Here is a 15,803-nt window from a genome sequence, read left to right on the forward strand (position 1 = left end):
CATGTTTGCTCCATTTCTACACTTTCCTTTGTTATTAGTCCGTTAGTATACAGCATCAAGTGTCTTGAATGTAATTAGATATATGTTTTTATGGCTTTCAGTTTTAGTCATTCAGTATATAGCGTTCTGTATGTTAATTACAGGAAACTGTGTATGTACATGATGTGATACATTAAATGTTATTTTGAGTCTCACATTAATGACGTGAATGGAAACAATGACTATTTATCCTTTTATTGTTAAATATGTGCTGATCTTTGTACATTTAGTAAAAAGCTGAAATTATACCTCATAATTTGTTGTAATAATTACACTTGTATGACACACAAGAGTAGCTAAACTCTTTGGACTAATAAAACATATTTAGAAAGGTACATTTTACATCGACAAGCACTTAGTTCTGTAAATCCCCTTTTCTTGTGTCTCATTTTTCACATGAAAAACCACAAAAACTCCCTCTTTCTACGACACAGCACTAACTCACACAAAACATTCACACCTTTCTTTCTCTTAGTTGCTTTTATTTCATCCATATTTATTCTCATATATTTATTCACTTGTGCTTTTTACACTTTATTTCACCTTATTTAAGTTTTGATATGTTTTTTACTGCTGTATGCTCTTTTGTTGTAACTCTTGGTTTTGTGTAATGTCAGATTTTCTATTTGAAACCTCTTGTATACTCCATTGGATGTTTTTTAATTAAACACAAACTATAAGTGGAATTTAAATATAGTTAATTGTGCAATTGTTGACACATCTTTTTGCTGAGGTGGTGCTTTTATTCTGAAGGGTACAGAGCGGACGTACAGTTGCTGTTGGCGGAAATCAGGCGGGCTTTTAAAAACAAGCTAACTGTAAGTTGTTGTTAGTATGAATATCAGCTGTATTTAAAGACATTAAGGAAGAAAGGGACATTTATCCTCATGGCGAAACAACGGACCACAACAGCTCAACCCTCGGATATTAACCAGACTTCCGCTCCTGTGGCGAAAAAGTCCAAACCGGTCCGTCGTACTGAAGAAGGTCTGAGAGCCAGAAAGGAAAGCGACCGTCTGCGAGTAAAAACCAGGATAAACATCTCTTATAGCTTCACAAGATGGAGAAAGTTAAAGGTGGAGAGGAATCTACGGACGGATGGAGACGTCGCTAACTATCTCTTGAACTTGTGAGTATTTGGTTACAGCCCCATTGGGCCATGTTTGTGACCGATAACAGCGCTGCAGGACCACGACTGTATATATATTTAAAGTATTAACAGAATGCACATTGTCTTTTAAAGCTGAAATCAGGCTGTAATTAAAGAAAAAGGGTGTAAAAATTAAACGGAACACAGCACTTCCTCGGTTGTGATAAGATCACTCATATGACATCTCTAGTTTCCCCTCGTTTTTATCATTAAAGGAAACATGCATCCTGACATACAAACACATGTCTTAATGCACCTTTTAAAGCAGGAATCACAGAATAGTTGTTAAAGTTTTCAACAGGAACGTGTTTCCCCCTCACATGACAGCTCAGTTCACCTTACACGTGTGTTCAGGGCCAATAACATGGTTGTGACTGTCGGCTCTGACACCTCCGCGATGCACAAATGTGGCGATGTGAACGGACAACTAAAACAGCCTGTATAAAGTATTTATTAAAGATAATCACGACAGCTTAGTGTATTTTAATATTTTCGTCAAATGCTCTTGAAGACCAGTGTAAAACGACGGCGCATGTTCGTCCACCGTGCGGGGACTACTTTTCCTTCCGCGCTGGCGAGAAACCAGACAAGAGGACTGCAGTAAAGTTGGGCTGAAATTGGATATCGCTGTGGCTTGTGGAGGCGCAACTTGTGTTATTAATGGAAATATCGATGTGTTTTTGAAGTCTTTTGCGAATTGTATTTCTCACTACCTCCAGCAACTGCTTTGTGAATTAATTGTTTTTGTTTTAACTTTTTAGATGGTTTAATAATTGAAGTAGCATTACATGAAGGCTAAAAATCACCAGTTTACTCCTGTGAATCTCAAAAATATGTACATGCTTAACAGTAACCAGTATCTGTATAATATGGTAAAGTTGGCGTGAATCAAATGTTCTTATCGTATGTGACAAATGCTGAATGAAGAAACTTAGAATTAGTTTCTCTTTGAGAGGATGAGGTTCAGTGGTTTGTCAACCTGGCTTGCAGGTCAGAGAAGAGACAGTTTCATGTGGGAGTTCAGTCTGTTCTCATAGCATTTGTACACCAACACAAGAAGTGAAAGAGGAGGCGGGCCCAACTGAAACTATTATGAAAAAAGGAACAAATTTGAAACTGAAAACAATTAAATATCGGGGTATGTAGAAATCATAAGTGGTGGATGAATTTGTGCACAATTGACTGGACTTTATTTGACCCAAAACCCTACAAATAGGTTGTCTGCTGGGAGTTTGTCTTACAGCTGAGACCAAAACTCAACAACCAACATTAGAGTTGTTTTGGTGTTAGTTAAACAATTTATGTTTCAGTTGTCCTTAAGTTTAACCTTAAACCTAATCATAATCTCAATTTCAACATGTTTTGGTGCTTATCAAGTTAATTAGTATGTAAATAAAAACAAAATCCAGAAAAAAAAACGTGTCAGTCTTTCAAAAAACAAGTGGGATGTTAGTGAATCACTTGGGGTTACCTCTCCTCTCTTATCCAGATGTTTCATTGAATGAGGCCAGTTACACCTACAAGAGTACACTCAGTCCCAGAACCACCAACACTTTTGGAACAGTTCAGACCTTCACTCATCCACACGTACTGCATGTACATACACTGAAACCTGCAGCAAAAAGACAGTCTGTATTTACACTACTCAAAAATACCAAACTCAAAGAGAGAATAAAGAGCCCGAACAAAAAGCCAGTGGACACTTCAGCAACTTAAACTATGTGGAGTTTAGAGGAGAGCTATGTGGGATTTCCATGTCCTATAACCCAATACTATATAAAGCTATTAAATCTATAAAAACCCACTGAAGATAGTTTATACGAGGGACACTGCAGGGCTCAACCACGAGGTGCTCATGTTCAGTTTATAATGTAACACTGACTATCAGACTATTTAGACAACATTACATTAAAATCTAAAAGTTGTGCAAGAGGAAACTATTTGTCATCTAAAGCAAGTTTTGTCATATACTGAAACATGGATCCATGTGAGGCACCTCTGACCTGTATTATTAATTCCAGACTGCCACCTGTTGGACAAACTCAGATCACACCAACTTCAGCTGATGTTCCTCCCCAATGAAAATACACTAGATAATCAGATGGAGAAAAATGTTAATGAAGTTTTATTGTTTATTTCTAATATTTCCCAGATATTTAAAATATGTTTCACAGTTAATTATAGAGACACTTTAAACATATGTACAGTATATGTGTAAGAAAACATGTTCATATGACAGTTCTGGGCCCTCTTTACCCCACACACTAATTACCATTAGTCAAACTGTGTGGAATATAGAGGAACGGACATGACACACTTTTATCTTCCCCCAGAGGTGGGCAGCGTTCATTGGTCATTTTGTTTGGTGGGATGTAAAAACAACATTCATATAAATGAAGGCAGATACCTCTCAGTATAAGACGGTACAGTTCAACAGCCTGACAAAATGCAGCTAACAAATTTTAATTACCATAAAGTTGAATCAAAGCCACACTTTCTACTGGAAATAACAGCTTTGCTCTTTAGTATTAGTGCATTTTCTTGTGCATGTGGTGTGAAATGCAGAATACACACCGACAGCAGCAGAGGCTGAGATATCCAGACTGTAGTATCTAGACTCTACCACTTCCTATAATGCAACAAATAGCCTATTCAAAATAACACACTTCAAAATAAATACTGTCTATTTAACTCAGGTTTGTTTATTTAAAAAACACCAACACTCAACACTGTGTACAAAGATTATTTTTACCTGGACATCAACTTTCTGGTTTCAGAACTGTTCTTATCTACACAGCGAGCAGGTCCTCTTCTACAGAGTCCGCCATGTTGAACATGTTTCTACAGTGGCCCAGAATGGACAAACCAAAGGATGGCTCTAGATAGGGCATTTTGTGTATTTTGCAGGTTTCACAGCCACCATAGTTTTTGCTGCACACTTGGAAGGCTGAGCTGTATTCAAATGGTTGCAATCTTCAACTTCACCACTGGATGCCACTGAATCTTACACACTGGTCTTTTAAATTGAAACATCAAATAAAACAACTATAATGAAATAAAAACCCCAATATGAAAATAAGAAAGACAACATAACATTTCATAATGATGACTTGATTCTTAATTGTTTTGATGTATTGGTTTATTTTGTATGTAATAATAACAATAATATTATTTAATACTGAGTCTTGTTAATTAAAATGTAGCAGTCCTAGAAAGGCAGTCAGTCTTTTTATTGTATTCCTAAACATTCATCTAACATTTTTTGCTTGAAGGTTTATCTTTGTTTATCTTTATCTCTCACCGGAAACTGTCTTTCAACCCGTGTCTCGAGTTCCTTATCACATGATGGAGATCAGTTGTCATGGAGACGTTTCGGTTTCATTGGACAAGTTTTTTTGTGTCGGTGTCTCATAGCGAAATGGGGGAAAAATACATGTTGTTTTATGAATAAATAAATAAATAAAATCTATACAGCAGAGCTCGGTGTAGCTATCGCCCCGGTTACTGTCCCTAAAAGTCCCCGACTACATTCCCCACAATGCAACGCGACCACGTCTTTACGCTCCTGTGTTTACGTTTAGCGGTCACGTTCTCCAATTGCTGGAGCAGACTTTTGGTCACTGTACAGACCACTCAGAAATGGTGGCGGTCGTCAGTGTATAATTCCTCGTTTCTCTCACACTGTGGTTGTTTTTCTATTTGTGTAACGATGCCGGGGATGTGCTCTGTGCCCGGCTGTAAGGGCTACAAGAAGGCCCGGTCCCGGGGAGTCGTGTTCCACTCTCTGCCTACAAGAGACCCGGGGCGGTGCAGAAAGTGGTTAAAGGCCATACAGAACCCCAAATTTGACGAAAACACACCAGTAAGTAAATACGGGAATATACGAGTATGTAGCCAGCATTTTAAACCGGAAGACTACGAACCGGACATACAGGCAGAACTTATGAAAACAACGCCCCGAAAAATCCTCAAGTCCAACGTGATCCCGTCTGTTTTCTCTGGAAGACAACAAGAGGTCCTCAGCACCTCTCTGCCAGCAGAGGACAGTACCCCAGCAGAGGTAACCACTTCATTTACCTGTGGGCGGTTTTATAGGAAACGTTGGCTAGAAATCTTATATTTAAAGGCATAATATGATTTCCACATGTATTACTGAGTTGTGCTCAAGATAAATCTGTAATAGTATTCAAAGTAACAGTGGCTTCCAGTGGTTGTCTGTCCCTCTAGTTCAGGGCTGCCCAAGGTCTGATGTAGCCCGCCAGATGTTTCTAGCTAAAAACAATTAGAAAGGGATTAAATGCTTTTATTAGTGAGGTTATAAATGCTCTGTAAATATGTAGGATCCCTCATTATTAATTATTGTTCATAATATGAGCGTGGTGGGTGACATTTTGCATCTTGACAATACTCAACAGTAGGTGTTTGCTTTCCCCCCCATGATCCACCATAAAGTGTCAGTGTTGGGCCTTCTTGGGTAAAAGTTTGAGCACCCCTGCTCTAGTTGCTATAACTTCATGGGAAACACTGGAAATACCAGCTGACATGTCAGAAAGTGAGGAAGGAAGGAAGTCGACAAACTAACTAGCTAACCATTCTTTTGATTTCTGTTTAAAAAGTTTGTATTGCTCGCTCATGATGGAGTATTCAGTGCCGTTTTCTAGGCGTTCTGTCACAAAGCGCAAACATACAGGTGAACCACACAATCCAACTGTGGGACAAGATGAGGGGTACAATGAGGGTAAATATTGGTGTGGCATTTTCCAAGATTGAGAGAGATTCATGTAACATACAACATATAAATAGTTACACATGCTCTAAGATCATACATACAGAACATACTTAGTCACAGTAGAAAAATGTCACACAGAGTTTATTAACAAACATTTTATTAAATAGTGTTTATACTGCGTGTGTGTTCATCTTCTTTTGTGTAATTGTGTGAAAACCACCCGAGGACTATGGAAGTGAAAGATAGTGTTTAGACACTAGGCAATGGTCTTAAAATATTGAAACAGCTTTTTTAAAACAATTCTTTGTTACAGCAAAAGGACAAACTTTGTTTCGGAAAAGGATGAATGTGTAAACGCTGCAGTAGTGGATTCATACCTGTGCTGGGCTGGTTTGGGAGTGGGAGCCGCAGCCACAATGTCTACTAGAATTTATCAAACAGTTGAGTTCATATTGTTCATCACAATTAGCCTAAAGAGCGTTCTGTGGTTAAAACATACTGGTGGAGGATAAGAGTTGACGACATAATATATACATAGCTTTTCTGTACGTTTATGCTTGTTGAGTCTGTGTTTTGATAAGTTTATCTTATTATGAACGTTTTATTGTAAGGGAGCACGATAGTCGATCTATACACTATTTTCCATCTGATTGCAGAGAACATCAAGTCTCTCTTGTAATGGAACTAAAATATTATCATGCCAACTCTTATTGTGATTGCCCTCTAGCTGAAGACCAGAAATACGATGCTTTTCAAAATGTAGGCATTCACAGTAGAAAACTACTGCTTGTTTCAACCCGATGCTGATATTTCTTGTTTGTCTGTTTGTTTGTTTGTTTACTTTTAATTAGGTGAAGACTCCCAGTACAGCTGCTCAAACCTCCACCTCAGTGGTTTCAGGCTCCAGTATGGACGGTGTGTTGCGATGGGCCTCTGCGTTAACCTCAGTAAGTGTGACGTGGTAAAGTTATGTTCCTAATGTTTCTGTTTCGTTTTCATGGGTTTGCACGTGGTTAGACAGCTAGACTCATTACTTTCTCAATGTAGCGCTTTTATTTTGAATAAGTACTACTGGCTTAACAATCCTTGTTTTTACTCAAGGCTCCGAGGGCGTCATCACAGGTTTCTTCCTTTGGTGTTCAAGTCACTGATGTGGATACTGCATCACTTTCTCCTTCGCTGTCGATTCCTGTAAGTGTAACACATGACACCAGAGGCCACTACTGTGAACCCTTTTCAGACAAGTTGCTCACACAGAAACCTGTCTCTGTTTTCACAGATTACTTCAGGAGCTCCAAGCACATCACCCCAGTCCCCTCCACAAGCTGAACTCAATGAAAGTTTGAGCAGCGTTGCATCTGTGGATGGTGTGAGTGAGAGCTTCCACCAAGAGACTGAATTAAACACAACCGCAACGTCAAAATCAGGCAAGAACACAGAAAAGGACTTCAAAGACTCAAAGTCAAAGACTATTGTGAATGACAGCTGCTTGATGGAGCTGTTTAAGAAGTGTCAGACATGTGGGCAGCCCATAACAAGAAAGAAGGTGTCTCACTGCGGTGCACAGAAGAAGGTGAGGTGGAGCTGCCTTGGTGGCCACAGGGGCATATGGATGTCTTCACCTCACCTTTGGGAGGCATTTCCTGAAATCCACCTTTTTGCTGCTCTTTCCGTTCTTTTTTCTGGAGGCACCTTTACACAATTTAAAAAGTGGGCCAAACATCTGCACCTGAATTTCATGGGGCATAAAACCTTTTTTGAAATTCAAAAGGCATACCTCAGCCCAGAAATGAAACAGATGAACAGGACTGAGCAGGGAGGGGCCTTTGCAAAGGGGGTCCACCAACAACCTGGAGGCACTCTTCTTCACATTTCAGGTGATGGTTTTCTGTGATTCTCCTGGTTTCAGTGTCACATTTCAACTTTGTCTTTGTTTTGTTTGTTTTTATACACAAACTGTGCAGGTTCAAGATTAAAGCTCTGTATATTCACATAAATATGCTTACACTGTATATTGTTGTCCTGCACTAATTGGACCATTTTCAGCAGCCAATTGGTAAACTGACCATTTTAAGGCTGTTCGGCTTAGTGAATCCATGATTTTGCCAATTTGGTGTTGTTTTTCCTTTTTTTTTTATTAGTCTTTTCTTCTCTGCTGTGAGCAAAAGACCAATCCGTTTGTGCAAAAGAAAAGCTATATTATATATTCTTATTTATTATCCCAAGTTTATGATGGAATTGTTAGAACAGATTCATAGTGTTATCACCACACTCGAGTTAACACCTGAAATTATTAATAACACCACTGTACCAAAAAGACTACTACATTAATGAGCCAGAAATTAAAATCTTAGTACTTACTACTGAATGTTGTTTTTTACTTTGAAGATCCTCTGAAGAAAATGAAGGCCAAGTCGAGGAGAAGAGAGAAGGGAGTTCTGTCATCATGGTTAAGGTGAGGCAGCATGTACAGGCTATACACATCACAACCAAATCCATTTACTTTCAATGGAAAGCACTAATCAGCATGCCAAAGTCTTGTATAAAGTCATCTGTGGATCGAGAGAAAAGTTAGTAACATCAATCACTGAACCTGATGTTGGTTGGGAGACTACAGAAACACAAAGCTCACCTGGAACTGGGCTTGTGCAGAAGTGGGCAGAGCTTCCCTATTAAAGCTGGAGAAGCTAAGCTCATTGTTCAAATCCGTTAACCTCTAGACTCTTGTTTTGTGTTTTGATAAATTTTGTTTATATAAAAATGGATTAGTGCTATCTTAAAATGTAACCGTTCAGTTTGATAAAAATGGATTACGGCTTTATTGGATGAACTTTTTAAGCACTGTTTTAGTTTAGTAAATCTAGTCTGTGACCTACATGGATTGTCTGCAATATTAATTATTATTATATTTATATTAATTTAATAAATACTGCTCTTTTTATATATATCTATCATGCTTGTTATGTGCATTGCTGTCTTTTTTCTCAAATGTTCTACTATGTATCTTCATTTGGTAGCCCGTAATAAAGTGGTTAAAAACATTAATAAAGGCAAAAATGTTGTCATTTTGAATATAGTTGTGATACTGGGACTGTGACTCATTAAAAACCATTAAAAGCAATTTACTCAAAGACCATAAAAAGACCCCGAAAAATTACTAACTTACTAAATTCTTAGTTGATTAAAGGCACACTATGCAAGATTTGTACCTTAATTTAACAGCTTCAAAGTCATTTCGATGGTAAACAAACTCATAGTATAGCGAATCATCCTGATAGCAAAGCAGAAGAGGGACGCCGCTGGCAGAACCAGCAATGCAAGTCTGAATGCCTGCTAGTGTCTTCCATTGAGGCTGCTGCTTATGTCGCTGATGTATGTGACGTCGCGCCATAAAGCAATTTGTGATTCTTGCGAGATTTGGCGGGACGCCACCTTTCAGACTTGCATTGCTGGTTCTGCCAACGGCGTCCCTCTCCACCTTTGCTATCGGGATGATTCGCTATACTACGAGTTCGTTTACCATCGAAATGACTTCGAAGCTCTTATATTAAGGTAAAAATCTTGCATAGTGTGCCTTTTAAATACAAGTACTCCGCAGCGACTCTAGGGGTAGCTGTTTGACAAAAGCGGAAACTGCATAGTATGCCTTTAACAGATCAACTAAGAATAATGAACTTGAGTAGTAAAACAACAGTATGAAGCTACTGACCAGAGCGGTTTGAAGCACAAATAGGGTTCAGACACATACCATATAAAATAAAATTAAAAGATTAAAATATCTGAACTACTATAAGTTTGACTGGCACAGTTGCTGTAAACTATTAGATTAACTCATCTACTTCACCTGTAACTCAGGTACTTGTTAAGCTGAGGGAAAGTTTGCATGTTTAACATTTCCAGATTAGGTTTTGTATCTAATGATAAGGTTTCTTTTTACAGTTATGAAAAGAGATCCTCAATATCGCTGACCTCTACTGGAACGTGTACGCAAGATCCTACTGCACTATCAAGTCTTGGACATGTATTGGCCTCCAGAGGGTAAGCAGTCATCTACCTCGCCTTGTGTTTTGGCTGGACTGCACCTAAACGAATAAATATGAAAGTCTAACTGTGATATACAGAGTGAGTGAAGAAGTTAAAGGTAGAATGAGTAGGATTTTCAATGTATAGACTCAATACAGGACAAAATGAATCCCTCTCAATCATTCTGCCTCGCTAGAAGAGAGTGCCAGTTTCTGTCTCTGCAGAGACCCTCTCCTCTGTCTCTATGGTGTTTGGGATCTTTCTGGGCAGTGGGTGTGTAGCCCCCAGCCAATAACAGTGTGCAGGATGTGAGGGCGGGACTCTAACAAAGCAAGTAGCAACCAGAGGGGTATTGCACAAAACCAGGATAAGGGATTAAGCCGGGATATGTTGGTTATCCTGGCTTAATTTAGCCTCAAGTCGGTTGCATGAAAGCAGCTCAAACTTAACCTGGCTAAGTTACTATGGTGATTTATTCTCTGCAGTTAGCCTGCTCCAGACCAGGCTAACAGCCAGGCTAACATTAATCCAGGTGATTCACCTGTATTTCCACCGTCAATCCTGTGAGGAATTAATGTGTTTTACTGCATGTCCATGGTCTTTCTAAGTATGTTGCATCATTTTAATTATCCTGCATTAAAATATTACATATATATTGTCATTTCTTATTTCATTTAAATCTGTTGGCTGTTTCTAATTGCAAAAGTCTTTTTATATTGATTCAAGTGGTAGTATTATTACTCAGGACAAGTGTTATATTGCTATGCTAATGAGGACAGCTTGTCAAACTGCATAAATATGTGTTTATTGCAGTAATTGAGATTACAAAACACAGCTGATGAAGTTGCAAAGGTGTTTTCAATGAAATCTGTGACAAGGGCAATATAGTATATATATTATGGCATACCGTTTAGGAAATTAATCTTTGAATATATAGAATGAAACTTGACTGGTCATGAAGGCACTGCTGCCATCTTGTAGAAGTGAGAATGAGTCAGTCAGGAACCTTGTGGCAGCAATACTGATCAATGAGGACATTATTAACTCATTGGTAAGTGCTTGTACGGGCCACAATCCTTCCCATAGTACCCGTGCCCAATACCGTTATCATGACGAAGAAGTTCACTCCCTTTTTAATGGTGGCAGACCGACTACAACAGGCCTCAGGCTAAATCCTGACAGAAAAAGCAAAAAAGTTTTCCAGTTTAAGAAAGTATTGTAATATTTCAACTGATGCCATTTTGTAAAACCAGCTAATTCAGAAGGCTATCACTTTGATGAAAAGGATACAACTAGGTTTTCAATTTCATTCAGTATTCTCACATTTTTATCAATATATCCAAGCTTCATTCCATATATTCAAAGATTCATTTCCTAAACGGCATGCCATAATTTATATATATATATATATATATATATATATTATTCACAGCTGTTCCCTCTTCATAATGGCTTGCCCTTTCTTGGAGGATGTACTGGATGAGGAAGCCCTAATCCTCAGACGAGCATTTAGTCATGCAAGAGTCTTCTGGGACAGGTCAGACCCATTGGCCGTTGGAGATGACTATCTCAGTGAGAGATACAGATTCTCAGGTGATGGACTAAGATATTTATGTAGGCTGCTGGGTCCAAAAATACAGCACCAGACGGCAGGAAGCCATGTTCTCACTGTACCACAGATGGTCTGTGTTACAGTGAGATGTTTTGCAAGTGGGAGCTTCCTTTATTCTGTTGGGGATGCAGAGAACCTCAATAAAGGAACCATTTGCAGCACATATCCTGGCTTGGTGGGCCCCCTGTGCCAGTTCTATGGGCTTTTTTTAACTGCTACAATCATACAGACATTCAACATGTCAGCAGACACCTAATCTATTCACCTCATTTGTTCACTGTTATCTACTTTAGAGTCACTGACCAGCCTGCAGAATGTTCTTGTATTTAACTTTAACTTGCTGCCAGGTCCTTTTATGGCCAGACAAGTTTGTTCTTTATGAAGGATAGAAAGATAAAATAGATAAAAATAGATTAAATGACACACATTGTGGATAATTGTTTGCACTTAATCATACTCTACATTTAAGTAACATGCACCTCTACTTTCCACATTTAAAGCAAAGTGTACAACAGTTGATTAGTGGACTTAAAGTAACTCCTTTAGTCCTTTAATTGGAGCCTAATTATGACAGTTGTAGTGAAGCACCGTTTATTCATTGTACAGTTTTGGACTACTTAAGCATTAAGCCGGTCCGCTATTGTCTGCCAGGCTTTCTCTCTTTCTTTAATTATGGCATTGGTATTGGCTTTTTTTCTTATATCTTTCACCTCTTCATAGAACTCCATCAAGAGATGTTGTTCAGCGGCCGTGAAATATGAAGCGCGACTCTTGGTGATTCTGTGAGCGATCGTGAGGTCTATTTCAGTATGCCGTGAACACGCACTTATCCCGACTATCTACACCTGGCTTAACATAGCCGCACCTTTTAATCCTGGCTCGGCAAACGTGCAACCAATTAAGCCAGGATGCGCCGAGCAGGCTAAGTCAAGCCGCGCTTGCTCAATTATCCTGGATTTCTTTATCCTACTTTTGTGCAATACCCCTCCGGTGCAAGATCATAAGGATCGTACTGAGGAAACAAACAAACAACCATCAAGAGAAAGGGAGGTGACATTATCAGCTACCTGGATAGTATTGAACCAGGAATGTGGTTGTTACTTTCTCTCAGTTCTAGACCCCTGCACAAACAGAACAATTGGATGATCTGGGTTACTCTGTGGCTTTTTCATTGGATCACGTTATATTTTACAGGCATTAATGTGTCAGCCAAGACAATTAGTGTCCACATGTTGCAACAACTTTCATTTTTTATTATATTTGTATATTTTTTAATTTCAATATGTGTCTGCAGAGGTAAACAGCATCAGCAATATGTTGAACATCAGAGTGAAACTACACATATGGCACCAGAGGTGGACCGTCTTCAGGACAGGTTAATATTGATCTCTGTGAGAATGTAGGTTTCAGTGGGTTTATATGTCAATCAGAATAGTATTGATTATCCTAACATACATTTTCACTCTGTCTTATTCAATATCCACACTGTAATCTGTCACTTTCAGTTTTGATGAGATGGAGTTCACCATTGAAGAGGACGAATGCAACAGTGTGAACAATAGACTGTAATTTTATACTATATTATACAGGATATATCGTATGTTAATTTTTGCACTTTTGTGGCTCATTTGATTCTGGTGTTATTATCTTTTTATATAATAGATATGATTCGGATAATGATGTGAAAAATGTCCTACAAACAACGAAGCTCAGGGCTCCAGGAGTTGATGAGGAAGACGTCTACGTACCAATTATTCCTCAGAGGTCTGTTGGTCTTTGATGTGGTTCATTTGCAAGGATCTTTTATTTTAAATGAATCATGTTTACCTTTGAATATATTGAATAGAATATATTGATTTAGACTACGTCTGTACAGTGGAGTCATAAATATTTTTATACTTGATTCTCAATTTTGACATGAAGAATCTACTTATTTATTCTTGCTCATATGTTTCCTGTATTTTCTCTTCCACTGACCACTTTTTAAACCGACCAAACATAATAATGAGCAATAAACATTTCAAAACAACCAAAAATAATATTGGAATTCAGAAAGGCCAAAATTGCAAAGAAAAACAGTCCAGACAGAAATAGTGCTGAGCTCCTTCTCTTCCTATATAGGGCAGGAGAGTCAGTCTGTTGTTTTCTGTCTCAGGTCCACATCATCTGAATTATTACTGGAATGTGAAGAAGAGGAGCTGGAGCCATGGCAGAAACACACTTCACATGTTCAGTTGAAAGTTGAGGATGATGTTGGAGAGTTGAGTATGTCACACCAAATTCTTAAAGAACATGTTGGTGTTAAGGATTTCAAACATCCGACTTTTGTTCTCCTTTTAAAGAGCAAATAAATGTTGAGTTGAAACATGCCATTATTTAAACATTTGACCTGCTACTGTTGGTTGAATATTGATAGCTTACCATAACAATTAAACATATTTTTTTTAAAAGTATTTGATAGATGGATTGAGCTAAACTTCTGCTGTTGCACTTATCTCACCTAAAATAAAAAGACAAAAGTTGGACATACTATAAGGACTTTTTAATCTGGTCATGAAAGTCTCAATTTAATACTGATGCCTCTATTTGACCTAAATTAACAAACAAGACCGTCAGTGAGAATGTATCCTTCCTCTTAATAATACCACCACCTTCCACCAGATTGGATGCGATAGTAAAGGAGACATTACCGCTTTTGCCCACAGAGGCCGCCAGACTCAACACAAAATAAAAGTTCCTTGTAGCGGCTGTAACGTGAATCTTATTAAAGTGCCTGATTTAGTCCTTTCTGTTCATACAGGTATCGACCAAATAGATTGTAAGCCAGAGCTTTCACTTCTTCAGAGAAATGCAGTGAGTACTTCACCGCGTAATGATGTCATTCAAATTATTTTATGTGTAATAAATGACTTAATAAGTGAAAAAGTGTTGTAAATTTAACCTGGTTGATGTATTAGTTGTTTGTTAACTCAGTTTTTCCATTTTTCAGGGCTTCATTAGAACTTCTCCTGAGTCAACAAGCAGTTCTGAGTTCATTGGCTCCCTCAGGACACATTGCCGTACTGGGAATTCATTTACAATAGTACCAGGTAAAATTGAGAATAGCTCTGAGGAGACTGTAATTTAATCTCATCTTTTCAATGATTATATAATAGATCATGTGTTTTTTATGGTAATGCCATTTTTGTAATATTGGATTGGATTAAATTTCTCTAAAGAGTTTGTGTTGTTTTTCAGCTGCTCAGCAGCAACTTTTCCAGAAAGTGGCTACGGCAACAATAAAACTTGAGCCCGATGATCAAATGAGCAACAACTCCATGTCCTGTGTCCAGATTCCTGCGTTATATGCAACATCATCTAACCAACTGCAGTCAGACCACTCACACACTCTCCCTGTACCTTCTTCTTTGCCTTGCTTTACTGTACTTAAACTTGAACCAATGAACCAGTAATAACCAAGAGAACGCATGCTAACAGTTGGTAAGTTCACATGTGCTCAAGTGTTATAATAACACACAATTTGTCTGTCAGTTACATTCCACTTCAAAGGTACGGGTTTTATTTTAATGTTAAAATAAATTCTTAAAGCGAAAAAACATTTTCAAGTGCTTTATTCTTGTATTGTTTAAATGCATAATTTCTCTTTAATACATTAGGATTTAGTGGGATCAACACTGAATTTGATTTTTAAAATGTTGAAAGTCTCACTGTGAAGAAGCACTGAAGTGTTTAGTTTGGTTTTGAGGACTAACCACAGCTGTTGATCTAAATCAGTCGGTCCCAAACCCTTACGCCCCCCAAATACATGTATCCTGATTGCAGTTTTAATCAACCAGTAACAATACTGGGTTAAATGTAAAAAGAAATTGTCTTACTTTCTGAACACATCTTGATAACCTGAATCTTGACAGACTTGATAGTATCCACCACCCACAGTACAACTGTGTTTCAGAACATGCAGGACAATGTCAGTCTGGTATGTTTAGATTTGTGGCTTCTGTGTTTGCACACTGATGTATAGTGGCCAAGTGGTGGAAACATATTTTTAAAGTCTGCATGCTTTAGATTGTGATGTGTAATCATATACAGATTATTTCTCCAATATACAAGTTAAAATAACATTTAGGTTGCGCAAAACTGATGCAACACAACAGACATCGGCAACGGATGTCGGTAGACGCAATCTTAGGCCGATGTCAGTCAACAAGGCAAATATCGTCCAATACTGATGTTCAGCTGACATATCGGTG

The 15,803-nt window shown here is 38.2% G+C and overlaps 1 protein-coding gene across 8 annotated transcripts; it reads left to right on the plus strand.

Moving 5' to 3' along the window:
- Positions 1-806: 806 nt before the first annotated feature.
- Positions 807-15,151, plus strand: LOC127351795 (uncharacterized). 8 transcript variants are annotated; one of them, XM_051379715.1, is made up of 13 exons: positions 807-1,168; positions 6,770-6,865; positions 7,020-7,109; positions 7,198-7,795; positions 8,307-8,373; positions 9,858-9,956; positions 12,848-12,952; positions 13,059-13,118; positions 13,216-13,317; positions 13,709-13,818; positions 14,354-14,406; positions 14,543-14,642; positions 14,791-15,151. In XM_051379715.1, the coding sequence occupies exons 2-13, from the start codon at positions 6,827-6,829 to the stop codon at positions 15,003-15,005; spliced, it is 1,638 nt and encodes a 545-aa protein (XP_051235675.1). In that variant the 5' UTR covers positions 807-1,168; positions 6,770-6,826; the 3' UTR covers positions 15,006-15,151. The 8 variants fall into 8 exon arrangements, 6 of the variants coding, with proteins under 6 accessions (XP_051235675.1, XP_051235670.1, XP_051235671.1 ...); XM_051379710.1 differs by lacking the exon at positions 807-1,168 and adding an exon at positions 3,967-5,249; XM_051379711.1 differs by lacking the exon at positions 807-1,168 and adding an exon at positions 3,967-5,249 and having other exon boundaries at positions 12,848-12,928.
- Positions 15,152-15,803: the final 652 nt, after the last annotated feature.

Source organism: Dicentrarchus labrax, unplaced genomic scaffold (genome assembly GCF_905237075.1).
Source record: "Dicentrarchus labrax unplaced genomic scaffold, dlabrax2021, whole genome shotgun sequence".
Taxonomy (NCBI): domain Eukaryota; kingdom Metazoa; phylum Chordata; class Actinopteri; family Moronidae; genus Dicentrarchus; species Dicentrarchus labrax.

Coding starts and splice junctions, on each gene's coding strand:
- LOC127351795 (XM_051379710.1), top strand. CDS start 4,728: ATGCAACGCGACCACGTCTTTACGCTCCTGTGTTTACGTTTAGCGGTC. Junction 6,866..7,019: donor GGGCCTCTGCGTTAACCTCA/GTAAGTGTGACG, acceptor TTTTTACTCAAG/GCTCCGAGGGCGTCATCACA. Junction 7,796..8,306: donor CACTCTTCTTCACATTTCAG/GTGATGGTTTTC, acceptor TTTACTTTGAAG/ATCCTCTGAAGAAAATGAAG.